At 35.9% G+C, this 14,170-nt stretch overlaps 1 protein-coding gene and 1 pseudogene across 5 annotated transcripts in view; both read left to right on the top strand.

Moving 5' to 3' along the window:
* REV3L (REV3 like, DNA directed polymerase zeta catalytic subunit) overlaps nt 1-14,170 on the top strand; it is a 255,690-nt gene that overhangs the window by 226,313 nt on the left and 15,207 nt on the right. For 4 of the 5 annotated variants that reach the window (XM_007484438.3, XM_007484437.3, XM_007484439.3 and 1 more), the window contains exons 27-31: nt 3,500-3,614; nt 5,751-5,888; nt 7,339-7,529; nt 9,006-9,252; nt 13,116-13,325. In XM_007484438.3, coding sequence (XP_007484500.1) covers nt 3,500-3,614; nt 5,751-5,888; nt 7,339-7,529; nt 9,006-9,252; nt 13,116-13,325 — 901 coding nt within the window. Of the gene's footprint in view, nt 1-1,544; nt 1,805-3,499; nt 3,615-5,750; nt 5,889-7,338; nt 7,530-9,005; nt 9,253-13,115; nt 13,326-14,170 lie in introns of those variants that run through there. The other variant, XM_056814358.1, reaches the window with a different exon arrangement.
* On the top strand, nt 9,261-13,099 carry LOC103098530 (translation machinery-associated protein 16-like; annotated as a pseudogene).

Below are 14,170 nucleotides of genomic sequence, written 5' to 3'. Positions count from 1 at the left end.
TTGGAATCAGGACCTACATTTGGAACTGACTCATAACATTTACTTATCTGTGACCTTGAGAGAGTCATTTATAACCTCTCTGAACTTCAATTTCTAATTCTGTAAAAATGAAAGGCTTTGTATTAAATTCCCAAGATTCCTTTCATCTATAAATCTATAAGATCATCTTTTATCCAAGTCATTGATAAAAAGGTTAAATAGATAAGACCAAAACACATATCCCACGACCACTCCCATAAAGACTTCTTTCCAAGTTGATCTCAGAACACTAATCACTATATTTTGGATCCAGACATTCAACAAAATTTCAAAACCATATACTTTTTAGTCCAGATCTATTTAGCCCAAATTCAAATAGAATCTGAAAATAGACTGCATATTAACTTAGACAGCCAGATACTAACATTATCTATGTTCTGTTGTATTTTTGCATGTTTCAGTAAATGTTACCCAATTACATTTTAATCTCTTTGGGCCTGCATGTTTGACATCTCTGGTTTAGCTCTCCATTTAGCTCTACAAAAGTAATATGAGACTTAACAGTTTCCAGATCTGCTAGTTTTAGAAAAACCTATCAAAAAAGGAAATGAGGTTAAACTTTCATGACCTATTCTTGAGGAAACCATGCTGACTTTTTTAATAACCACTTCCATTTCTAAGTGTTCACTAACTATCCTTTTATAATATGATGCAGTTTAGAATTTTGCCAGAATTTGACGTTAAAATCACAGATAAGTAGTTTGCAGATTCTATTTAACTTTCCCTTTTTTGCAAATTAGGACAATATTTTTCTTCTTCAGGCCTACAATACACTTTTTTAAGGAATGGATCAGAGGAATTTAGTGTTGGAGGAAACAGTTCATATATAGTTACTTCTCAATGATAAACCAATCTGGGATTTACTAATCCTAACTTCTGCCCCAATTCCCAGTATTTTTACCCTAGCAATCCATATATATTTATTGGTCAGAATTAGGTCCACGTTAAAAGAATACTTCATATCTTATATCATTTTATTATAGAGAAGGGAATAAGTACTAATTAAACACCTACTAGGTATCAGGCAAAATAAGAAGTACTTTAAAAATACTATATCATTTGATCCTTACAGTAACCCTGGGAGGTAGGTGTTTTGATTATCCTCATTTTATTTAAGGAAAATTAAGACAGATGGAGAATAAATAACTTGCCCAGTATCACTGTTTTCATCACTATTATTTAAATCTTAAGACATCCTAGAATTTAATACATTTCTTCCTCTTTTAATGTTTACAGTAGAAAAGTGATTGTCTTGAATCAAACATGCAATAAATTGGTAAAGAAAAAGCTTATACAGTAGAACAAAGAAATCATTGATAGGGTAAAAAGAAAGTTCAGTAAAAAAAAAATTTAATTTCTCTTTTCCTAAATCAGTTAACTTCATTTGGTTCCAAAACTACAGTCTTGGTCATAGGGGATACTTGGAAAAAATATGTCTTAACCACTTCAAATTCATCCCGACTGAATAAATACTTTTGATACTTAGCTGACCAATTCATTTTCAGCAGCAGCCACAAAGCGTTTTCACTTGGAAGGGATCTTAAGAGTTGAATTACTTCAACCCCTGTGTTATACAGCCAAGGAAGATGAAACTCAGAAAAAGAAAATGAATTGCCTAGGATCACAGACCTGGTAGTTGCAGCCCAGAAAAGTCCTCAGGGCTCTTAATTCTCAGTCCAGGATTCCTTGATGCCAGTCAAACTGCTACCACTTACCTTAGATGAAAGAAAGAATTGGGGAGAAGCCAAGACAAGTAATTTTTGAAGGTACATATCTGGTCAGAAAAGAAGAGAGCATGTTCCTTCACATCAAAAATTCCTTATTTTTATCACTGCTTCTCAGCTCTCATCTGGTAGTTTCTCTGAGCATCCTCTTTAGCATCATCAAATGGATGGGTAGGCAAGGCAGAATGGAGTGGTCTAAGCCAGCCCCATGTGCCCATGTCAAAGGGACAGTGATGGCCCCAGCCCCAGGGCAGCAGCCTGATATACCCCACAAAGAAGGGGCACTGAAGGGTACATGAGGGCATAGAAACAGGGGTAGCATCAGGAAAGATGAAAAGCAGCCAGACTGAGCTGAGAGACGGCTTCCCACAACAGTAAGCAGCTAAAACGGCTAGACTAGATCACCTTTCCAGTCAGTTAAAATGACCAGTTCTTATATGGATATGTTGGCGCTTGGTGAACTAGCACAACTTACCTGTTTCAAAGATATTACAGTGGATACAGCATGCTATAGAGTAGCTCATTTACAGAATTAGAAGAGACTTTATAGCATGATACTAAGATGCCTGGCACCTTACCAAAGCCTAGAAATAAGAACTAAAATGTCAAATGTGTCCTCTTTTTTTTAACTCTTACCTTCCGTCTTAGAATCAACACTGTGGGAGGCATCTGGGTAGCTCAGTGGATTGAGAGTCAGGCCTAGAGACAGGAGGTCCTGGGTTCAAATGTAGCCTCAGACACTTCCTAGCAGTGTGACCCTGGTGAAGACACTTACCCTCCATTGCCTAGTCCTTACCACTCTTCTGCCTTGAAGCCAGGACACAGTATTGATTCCAAGACAGCAGATAAGGGTTTAAAAAAATAAAGTGAAGAATTCAACTCAAGGTAATAACTTCTGGTCCCAAGGTTCTAAGGTAAAATCAAATCCTGACATCTCATTTTTTTACTTCCCTCCTAACCATTGCTTAACTAAAAGGTAGAACTCATCTAGTTCATTTTATCACAAAAAGGGCTATTTTGCTATTTGGATTCTAGCATTAGAATACTCTGATTAGTGAGAGATATCTATATCCGGAATGTTAAGCAATTAGCCCTGAAGCCTTGTTTTTTTTTAATGTCAGTTTCTACTGAGCTCACCTAGAAAGAATACTTGGCATTTTGCTTTGATACAATCTAGTTAATTATGCAGTGAAGTTTTACCCTTGAGCTTATCTTTGTAATTTACCACAAGCTTCCCAAGTCCACACCATAGACATGTGATACAGATGTGATAGAGAGAACAAAGTTCACTTCTATTTCTAATAGATTGCAATCAACCAAAACTAGAATTTTAGGCTAGCTATTCTGATTTCCCATTAGTAGTTTTTATCCATGATCTTGGACTCATACCTATTCATATTCCTATTCATTCCTATGCCCCATACTTAGTTATCCTTATCATTCTTGACTATGTATATCCAAAGACATAACTCTGTACTTCAAGATTCTCCAGTGACTTTTTTCCTGCTCTCATATTTGAACTGGCCTTTTGTGTGGGTGAAATAGAAACATTAGTTGACTCTGAAGATCTATAACCAAATAGCATACCACAAGCAGGCACCAAAGGAATGATAAAGCATATAGGAAAGAAACTAATAAAGAATAGAGATAATTAGAAGATCTGTTATCCAGGAATGTTGATTTCAAGATTTTTGATGTTACATCCTAATTATCTTATTTTATTTTAATTCCATTAGTATGTTTGTACTACTGAAAGGAGCCACTAAGGAGCAGTCGTTTAAAATTGGTCAAGAAATCGCTGAAGCTGTTACTGCTACCAACCCTAAGCCTGTAAAATTGAAGTTTGAAAAGGTAAAAAGAAATCTATTTTAATGCAACACTATTATTCACAAATGAACAACAGGATTTCTGATTTAATGCATCTAGTTTCAGAATATGTGTCTCTAAAATGTTAAAAAACCCTTTTAAAATTGATGATCTTACTATAGTTTTTCTCAGTGTTATTTCAGTGGGTTTTTTGTAGGCAAACATCTCATGATATAATACCGGAACTTAATGTGAATGTTACCCCCCAAAAATCTGTTGAGCTTAATAACATTTCATATTTCTATAACATCTTAAGGTTTATACAACACTGGGGAGAAAGTGCCACTTTCTGCTCTCAGAGACCAGACAAACTAGTAACACAAGTGATTACTTTATTGGACAACATATAAGTGCCATGTGCATGAGTAAAGATGTCCAAAAGAGTACAAACACATGGGAATCACAACCATTAGCAGACTGAGGGGATCAGGAAATACATCATAAAAGAGATGGAAAAGGGAGCCTGGGCCATGAGGGGTGAATAGGATTTCAGCAGCCCAAAATGGACTAAAATTATTACTGCTAGGAGATGGCCCGTGTAGCAAAAGATATACAGAAAGAAAATAAATTTACTAAAGGCAAGAAAGAACAGTGTATACTCCAGATAGACTATAGTTCTTATAGAGGAAGAATAGAAGATAAGACTATATAAGAATAGAAGATAAGATAATAAGAAGATAAGAAAGGGATCGAGTTTGGGCCAGGTTGTGAAGGAATAAGGAAAGGCCACACTGATGAATTTACTTGTTGTCAGTGACAACAAGTATAGGCACGTTCTTTGTGGTGGCAAAAAATTGGAAAATGAGGGGATGCCCTTTGATTGAGGAATGGCTGAACAGATTGTGGTATCTGTTGGTGATGGAATACTATTGTGCAAAAAGGAATAATAAAGTGGAGGAATTCCATGTGAACTAGACCAACCTCCAGGAACTGATGCAGAGTGAGAGGAGCAGAACCAGGAAAACGTTATACATAGAGACTGACAATCAAATGTAATAGACTTTTCTGCTAGCAACAATGCAGTGATCCAGGACAATTCGAAGGGACTTTCAAGAAAAAAACACTATCCACATCTAGAGGAAGAACTGTGAGAGTAGAAACACAGAAGAAAAACAACTGCTTGATCACATGGGTTGATGGGGATATGACTGGGGATATAGAGTCTAAATGATCACCCTGATGCAAATATTAATGATATGGAAATAGGTCTTGATCAGTAACACATATAAAACCCAGGGGAATTGTGTGTGGGCTATGGGAGAGGGAAGAGAAGAGGGGAGAGAAAGAACATGAATCGTGTAGCCATAGGTAAATAATCTGAATTAATTAATTAAATGAAATTTTAAAGAGAAACAATAAAATGAAAATTATAGTAAAAAAAGAAAAGAAAAACCCACTGAGTTTAACAATTATGTGGTTATTGTTGGCCTTTGAGAGAACAAATTTGCAGTATCATGATAGGTCAGATACCAGATTTCAAGGGACTTGAGTGTAGGTATTTGAGGAAATGGAGGTAGCAAGTATGGAGTATTTTTCAGACAAGTTAAAGTATGGAGAATGACAGCACAGTAGCTTGAAGACAGGGATACGGTTGAGGACCATATGGGATAGGGAAAGGAGTGGGTTGTTAAGAGAAAGCTATGTAGATTTGTAGGCAGAGACCAGGAGAGGAAAGGAGGGCAGGTGCTTAGGAGAGAAGATAGGACTTAGGTCCTATAGAAAGCCAAGGGGGATTAGATCAGGAGTACAGAATGTGTGAGTTAGCCTTGGTAAGGAGGAAAGTAATTCTGATACTTGAATCTGTCCTTTAAAATGTTTTGTTAACTGGTTTTTTCCAAGTATATCAGAGTAATCAGTGCCTTGCTTATTATCTTGTGAAATCTGATCTTCAGGTACTGTACTGTGCATGCATCTGACTATAACCCACATTCCTCAATTTATATAGGCTCATAGATTTAGAAATAGAAAGGGAACTCAGAGGTCATCTGATTAAACAGTCTCATTTTACTTGCCAGAGGTCATACAGGTTGTAGTTATTTGGTGGAAGAGAAACATTTCTTAAATCGATGATTTCTAGTGGGAAGAGAATAGTGTAAAAAGGCATTTTATTTTTCACTGCAGGTATATTTGCCCTGTGTCTTGCAAACAAAAAAAAGATATGTGGGTTACATGTATGAAACACTGGATCAAAAGGACCCGGTATTTGATGCAAAAGGAATTGAGACAGTGAGAAGAGATTCCTGCCCTGCTGTTTCTAAGGTAAACCCTGGCTATGTTCATCCTTCAAAGTTGATGTGGCAGAGCAGACTATAACATACAGTTTGTTTGTGAGAGCCAAACCATGGGTTGTGTTGTTCTCATTCATAAGTAGCAAGGAGATACTAGATTAGAATTATTCAGTAGGTAATCCAGTTTTCATTTTAGCTGTCAATTTCAATTTTTTCCCACACTTCATCTTTTTCTAGAGCAACTGAAGAATAGCAAACAATTTCATGATATTTCACTGTCCATTCTCTCATGAAAGTATGAATGAATAGTAAAATGTCTAAAAGCTTGCCAGAAGAAAGAGGTAAAGAAAAAGATGAGCCTAAAACATGCTCAAACAATTAATTGAGAGCTGGTTGTAATTTGCATTCAGCAAATTTAGCAACTACAAATCAGATTTCAGATTCCTCATTTTAAATCTTAATGTTTTTCCCCATCTTGCTTTGACTCTGAATACTGCTTGTAAGTCAAACTAAATTGGTCTAATAGAGCACAGTACTATCCAAACAGCAAGGTACATGAAAACATTAAATGCATGGTGAATTGTAAGCCATTTTCATTTGTTAAAATGTGTAGATGTGAGATACAATTCAATAGCTAGGTAGAGCTGATTTGCTAGAAGATACCTTAAATATCCGAGTTGGAAGGGAACCTTGGAAATCTTATCTAATCTAACCCCCCCTTTATTTAAAACTATCATATTTTCTTTCTCCTATCTAGACAGAACTTAATCTCAACATAAACCAACCCATACCTACTATGGATGTGCACATGTTTTCCAATAAATTACTATGCCCACATTTTTAATATTGACATTCCCAGAACATAATAATAAGATGCAGAATTTTCTACTTGTAACTACTGGTTTAAATCTCAACTGGATCTGGGAATAAAGGCTAGTATTATCTAGTAAGCTATTGTTCTGTGTGTAATAAATTCAGTTAGTTTCCAGCAGAAATATATCCAAGTCAGAAGTCTCCACCATAGCATTAATTTGCCAAAATTGCTAAAAGACCGAAGGCTGAATAGGAAATAGAATTTAGCATACTCCTTGCTCACCTTTTTATATCAGAGTAAAACGAATACAAAGATGCAAAGAAGAAGATTTGCAAATGTATGAAAGCAAGCATGGCTTCATATATCTCCATTACATTGACTCTTAGAAAAACCCAAGTTTCTCATTGTTTAGGCTCTGATTCTGATCACCCTGACATTCCATTCCAGGATTATTTTTACATGAAGTTTTGTCTTCATTTTGTCACCATGAAAAGGAAAAAGATTTTTGAAAATTCTAATGATTTTTAACAAAGATAGTATGCTTGACAGATTAAATAATGTGGTAACTTACTGAGAAGTTAAAATTATAATTGACATATTGTAGAAAGAACACGTTCTTAACCAAAAATATGAAATGTTGTCATAACACATTTATCTTCTTTTTAAGATACTTGAGCGTTCTATCAAGCTGCTATTTGAAACCAGAGATATAAGTCAAATTAAACAATATGTTCAACGACAATGTATTAAGCTTCTAGAAGGGAAGGCCAGCCTCCAGGATGTTATCTTTGCAAAAGAATACAGAGGGAGTTCCTCTTACAAACCTGGAGCATGTGTGCCAGCTCTTGAGCTTACAAGGTAAGGATCATATGTGGCAGGGGATAGAATAGACGTTTCCATTTGTCTCGGAAGACAGTCTCATCTACCATCTGAGTACAGTACCAAGGACTTCTCACAGGCCCTAAATAAATGATTAGAAATCTAGAGTTTAATGTTTCACTGCAAGTATCAAAAGTCCTTCAGAGTCCATAGATATAAGCAGAAATATCTTTTCACCCTTTAGCCCAAGTCACACACACACAAAAAGAAATGGCTCCCACTACCTTTACATTCACTTCCTTTGTAAGATCTGGGAAGGCCCAGCACAGGTGACCTATTTATTTTGTGGAAAAGAGTGTCACCCTTTTCAGGCCTGGGTTACTACTAGCAAATAGAGATGCCAAATTTGAACAGAAGTAATTTGTAGGCTAATGTAGAATCTGTTTCTTGTACGTGCTTCATACAGAAATAGCTTGACCATTTTTAAGCTTTCTCTGATGTATAAATCCTCTACCAAGGCCATTCAAGAAGGTTGCTCTGCTTTCTGGAATAAAAAGAAAAAAATACTTGACATGTGCAAAGCATTTTAAGGTATTCAGAGCAATTTAACTATATCATCTCATCAGAATCTTGCAACAAGCAAGTCAGAAAAGCCAAATTCTCTATTGGCATTTACCATTATGTTCATTGTATTTGTAATTTCTCATTACAGCATTTTCCATTGGCATTAACTGACATGTTTTGAGCCTATTCATACTGTAAACTTTGATTTCTTAATGGAGCTTTATCTATCAGTATTTGCTATTTCAAAATTAAGACATTTCAGTATGATTATAAGAAAACAGTTTTGATCTCAGAGATCACCATACTTTGAGAACCACTGACCTAGTCCAACCTTGTCATTTTACAAATAAAGAATCTGAAAATATAAAAAAGTGCCTTACCAAAGATCACAAAAGTAGCAATTGGCAAAGCCAAAATTTGAACTAAGCCTTCCAATTCATGACCAATGTGCTTTCTACTACATCATTGTTAGGCTTTAAAGAACACATAGGAATCCATTGCCAGAGAGGGCATTTTAGGACTAGAGAACATTGTGATAAAAGGCATCTATGGTAGTACAATTTTGCTGGAGCATATAAATTATCTGGAAGGAAGTAATATAAAGGATGATAAAGTGAGGCCTTCCTTGAATATTGAGCCAAAGAGTTTGAACAATATTCTATAGATATTAGGGAGCCATTGGAAGATTTTGAGCAAAGAAGCAATATGAACAATCTGTGCATAAGGAGTAAGTTCTAGTAAGAACTAAGTGATGTAAAGGAAGTAGCCCAAATTACTTCCAAGTTCATTGTGCAAATTCTTTGAAACAATTTATTTCTGACTTGAGAAGTAGAACCAGCAGAGGTTGAGATTTCTAGGATGCCACAGCTTCACATTTTGCCATGTTGCCCTTATTTAAATTCATTGTTTTTTGTGAGGTGGGTGTACACATTTGTGTATTCTTTGAAATAGGAAAATGCTTGCTTATGATCGACGTTCTGAGCCACGAGTGGGAGAACGGGTACCATATGTCATCGTGTATGGACTGCCAGGGATCCCTCTAATCCAGTTGGTAAGGCGGCCACTGGAGGTCCTACAAGACTCCAGCCTGAGGTTGAATGCAACCTATTATATTACAAAACAGATCCTTCCACCCCTGGCAAGAATATTCTCACTCATCGGTATTGATGTCTTCAGTTGGTACCATGAGTTACCAAGGGTAAGTGTGTCAGGTATTATTCATGTGATACTAGAGAAGTATTTCACTTTTAGAAGTTTTTCTAAAAAAACGAAAGTGATGCTGGCCCACGTGGGTTCTACAGAAGTTCTGGGCGGGCAGGGAGGGAAGCGCCAGGCCTGAGTGCGTGGGCGACTGGCAGCGTCAACATCACCATGCCAAAAGCACTAAAAGGGAAAGGTTCAGGACAGGAGAAAAAAGTTATCCATCCTTATAGCAGAAAAGCAGCTCAACTTAATTGAGACTCACAAACAAGAAAAAAAGGAAAAGTTGAAGAATGAAAAGGCTTTGCGTCTAAATTTATAGGTGAGAAACTGCAATGGTTTCAAAGTCACCTTGATCCTAACAAAAGAGAGTATTCAAAGAAAGATGCTTGTGAACTAGAGTTACTTACATCGGTTCAACAGTGAACTGGAACAGATTGAGTTGCTGAATAGCATCAAAGGCAGACAGGGAAGGAGGCACTTTTCTCGAGAAGCAATCATCAAACAGACAGTGGAACGCGAGCGGAACTTCTTTGAAGAATGCAGCATGGAGATTCCTGACATTGTAAATGTAAAACATCTGAGAACTTTCAGGGAATGGAATGGTGATCTTAAGAAACTGCCAAATATTAAGATGAGAAAATTTTGTGCTAATGATGGAGTTGAGTTTCTGACGAGGTTAAGAAGAGGAGGACTTAGGGGAAATAGAAAGCAAAGATGGGTCAGATGACTCTGATGAGGATATGCCGGAGGTGACCTAGTTCTAATTAATTTGACTGAGGGAGAAATAATTATACTAAAGAACTCTCAAGTATTGCTAGTAAATATTCTACTCATACAGATTTATAGAATCTTTCTTCTGTTCTGATCTGTAAAGTAATATTTTCTATATTGTTTTAAAAGAAATGCTTACTATTTTAATTTAAGCTATAAAAAAAGAACTGCATGCTCATGATCCTTTTACTTCAATGTATCAGGATAAAGAAAAAGGAACTGGCATATGAGCTGAGCTCTTTTTTATCACATAGAATATCAGAATTAGAAAGGATCATTAGGTTCTTCTAAATCCTACCCTTAACCATGCAGGAATCTCTTCTACAATATACCCTTTAAGTGGTCGTCCAGTCTGTGCTCAAAGATGACTAGTGAAGGAGTCAGTGGTTTCCAGAGTCAGCTGGAGCCTCTTGGGCTTACCTCTCATCGTTAGGAAGACTTTCCTTACATCAAGCTACTTCTGGTTCTGATTCTACCTTCTAGCTTAGCAGAGTGAGATTCATTCCTTTTTACCATGATAGTTCCTGAAAAATACTCCTGAAGTGATGTCCTTCCTCACATTTTTTCATTAGGTTTAAAAACTTGTTTCCTTAATATGCTTACTCACACTTCAGGAGCACTGCTCAGAGCTGGGCTCTACCAATGTCAAGACAAACCCACCCCTTTCATTATTATACCACCCTTCCTCCTTGTATTAGGAAGTAGAAAAAAGTCTGTTTTGTAGAAGGAAAACATTCATCACTGACATGTTAATTGTTGCCTTCATAATCAAAGAGAGTAGAAAAGTTAAGAAGAACCACTAGTATCTTGTTATATTAATTTCCCTTCTAGCCAAGTTAATCTTTCTACTAAGAGGGGCATAAGTGAATTTGGATTTTCTTCTCTTGGTGGTGTATGATTTTCTGATTTCCCGTCATAAAATATGATGCATGTTTCTGTAGCTAAAATGGTCTTAATATGTTAAAAAAAATCTATATTTACATTCTTTCCAAGGTTTGGAATAAGTTGACAGGTAGTATGCTTTTCTTCAGAACCAAAAGAAACGCTAACATTTGCTAGAAATATAAGGTTGTGCAGTGGTATAACTTACAACATACTTCTAATGTTTGTGTCATATATTCATAACAAAAAGTCAATTGTTTAGGGAAAGACAGGTTGAGAGATTATATTTTGTTGTCTATTAAAGCAATTTGTCAGTGTTTTAAAAATATTTATCCCTTATGAAGACTAAAAATAAAACTTATTTTTATATTAGTGGTAAAAAAAATGAAAGTGATGTTTATCAAAATTTATAGGAAAAGCAAAAGCAGATAAGGATCTTATAAACTTGTGGATTCTAATTATGTAGATTAAAACACTAACACACCCAAGTTGCTTAAAAAAGGGAAATGGGAATCTTCAACAAACCCCTTTCCAGGTTGCCTAGATGGTAGAATTTTTGTTAGAATAAAATATTCATTGAATAAGGTATCTGTACATAAAATGTTTATCTGTAGAAAATATGAATATGGGAAATCTTGGTCTTTAAAATGGGCAAAAGGTGTTTTATTCATTGTAATGGAATGGCAAAAGGCCCACATACAGCATAGGATTTTAGAAAAGTAAACTAAACATTATTTTGTGTACTCATTTAGAAGAACAAAATTTTAAACTTTCATAGCACTTAGTTAATATAACACACTAGATAATTTATCCTAGGACTACAGGGGAGATTTTTTATTTAACAAATAAGACTATGTCAATTATTCCAAGCCATTCAGCTTAGAGAGTGTTTGTGAATTGACCATACCCCTAATACTCAGGGCTCTATGAATCATTAATGTACATGAGCTTAGATTATTGGAAAGGGATGGAATAAAACAGGCTGATGACTAACCTGAATCCAAGATGGCAAACCTATGGCGCACATGCCAAAAAGGGCACATAGAGCCCTCTCTGTGGGCATGCCTGTAGTCATCTGCCAGAGTTCATTACTAGAAAACCAGAGGGACTCTAGGCAGAGCTGTTCTCCTCCCCCTCTTCACGTATACCTGAGGACATTCCTCACTTCCCTCACCCCTCTGCCCAGCAACCAATGTGATTGCTTTCTCCCTCCCCTATATAGGGGTGGAATGAGGGAGTACATGGCACTTGGTCTAGGGGGTGGGGCCCAGCACTCCATCTCTAAAAGGTTCACCATCACCAACCCAAATCACATTTGACTTCTATTAGTGCTTAGGTTTTCCACCTAAAATAATAACTATGAAAGTTTTGTTTGGGGTTGTGTGACAAGAAATTTGTGGCAGTCATCATCCATAATTTTACTAATCAGTAAAAGGATATGGATGATTGCTTCAATTCAGATTGCTATTCAATTGGATACTAATTTTCCAGCAATTTTTGTTTCAAGTTTCTCACCATCATTCATGTAGAACCAGATGTCATTTGTAAAATGGAGACCTAAAACTTTGATAAGAGACCTAAAATAGTAGTCAGAAGGATATGAAGTAATATTAGTCTAACAAACTTATTTTCAACCCTATGAAAAGTAAAAGCAATGTTAATGCTAATTGCAAGTAAACACAAAAATTATGACTTTGTTGAGTAATAACACAGTACTGGGAAATAAAGCTATTCTTTTAATAACACTAAGAAGTTTGTATTTCTGAAAAGGTAAATACAGATAGCTATAAAAAACAAGCAAAGGCTCTTTGGGATCCTCAATAAGTTGTTTTTTTTTTTAACCCTTACCTTCTGTCTTAGACTCAGTACTGTATCTTGGTTCTAAGGCAGAAGAGCAGTAAGAGCTAGGCAAATTGGGGGTTAAGTGACTTGCCTCGGGCCACACAGATAAGTGTTGGAGGTCATTTTTGAACCCAAGATCTTCCATCTCTGGGCTTGGCTCTCAATCCACTGAATAAAAGAGTGCAAAGGGATCCTGAGATCAAAAAGCTTAAGAACTGCTGATCTAGAGAATTATAGTCTCTGGAGATTTATAGAACTTGCTCTTAACAAAACTTTGGTAAACTGGTGACTAGTACTAGAACTATAGGTCTCTCTAATGAAACTGGTTGAGATGTATTCATTTCTGAATTTATCTATTTCCAGATCCAGAAAGTCACCACCTCTGCCCACAGTGAACATGAAGGCCGGAAAGGCACCATCTCACAATATTTCACTACCTTACACTGTCCTGTGTGTGATGAACTGACTCAGCATGGGATTTGTAGTAAATGTAGGAGCCAACCACAGCATGTGGCGATAGTACTTAATCAAGAAATTCGAGAGTGGGAACGTCAACAAGAACAGCTGGTAAAGGTAACAGATCCAGAATCTTAAATAAGCATATTCTTCCATAGCAGTAGAATAAACTCAGAAGCGCAACACTAAATGCTAAATGCTCCCAAGGAGCTTAAATTCTATATTGAATAAACAAGAACTTGGGATACATATACATAGAAAATTTGATACCAAATAGAGTAATTTTCGGTGGTAGGGCACATGTCTCATATAAAGGCATATGATCACATTGGAAAGATAGAATGGAAGAGGACATGAACATGACTTTAAAAAGTGTAATAAACAGGCAACTTTGTGTTTATGTTTGTGTTTGTGTTTATGGAATCTTCAAAGCTGGGCTAAAATATAAGTAGTAGTTTAGCCTATTTTATAATTAGCAACCATTCTCAGGAGAAAGAGAGTGGAATTAAATTAAGTCCTAGAACTTGGGCTGAAATTACACATAGCAGCATTAGAATATACTAACATTAAAGAAAAATATTTTTGCAACTACACCATAGCATCAAAAGAATCCAAGAAAAAAGATCTGATTGCCTTCTCTAACTCAGCATGTGCATTACTAGACAGTTTTCCTGAGGAATGACTTCAAGCAAAGATCAATCCAAAGTGCATAACTTGGAAAAATAACATCAATAATAGAAGACAACAACAAAAATTTTTGTTGTAAATTAGAATCTGATAGAAAACTATCAGAAATTTTAAATGTCTTCATATGGTATTTTACATTTAAGAGGTAGGATATTTTATGTAGGGTTTAGATTTGAAAAGTTGTACTTTAAAGCTTCCGTTATTTATACTACAAAGTGGATAAATTTTAATTACTCCAGAATATGATAGATTCATAAATACAAATATAGATTTCA

Source organism: Monodelphis domestica, chromosome 2 (genome assembly GCF_027887165.1).
Source record: "Monodelphis domestica isolate mMonDom1 chromosome 2, mMonDom1.pri, whole genome shotgun sequence".
Classification (NCBI taxonomy): domain Eukaryota; kingdom Metazoa; phylum Chordata; class Mammalia; order Didelphimorphia; family Didelphidae; genus Monodelphis; species Monodelphis domestica.
Note: the sequence above shows the minus strand (reverse complement) of the source record. Positions and strands in the feature narration are given on the sequence as shown.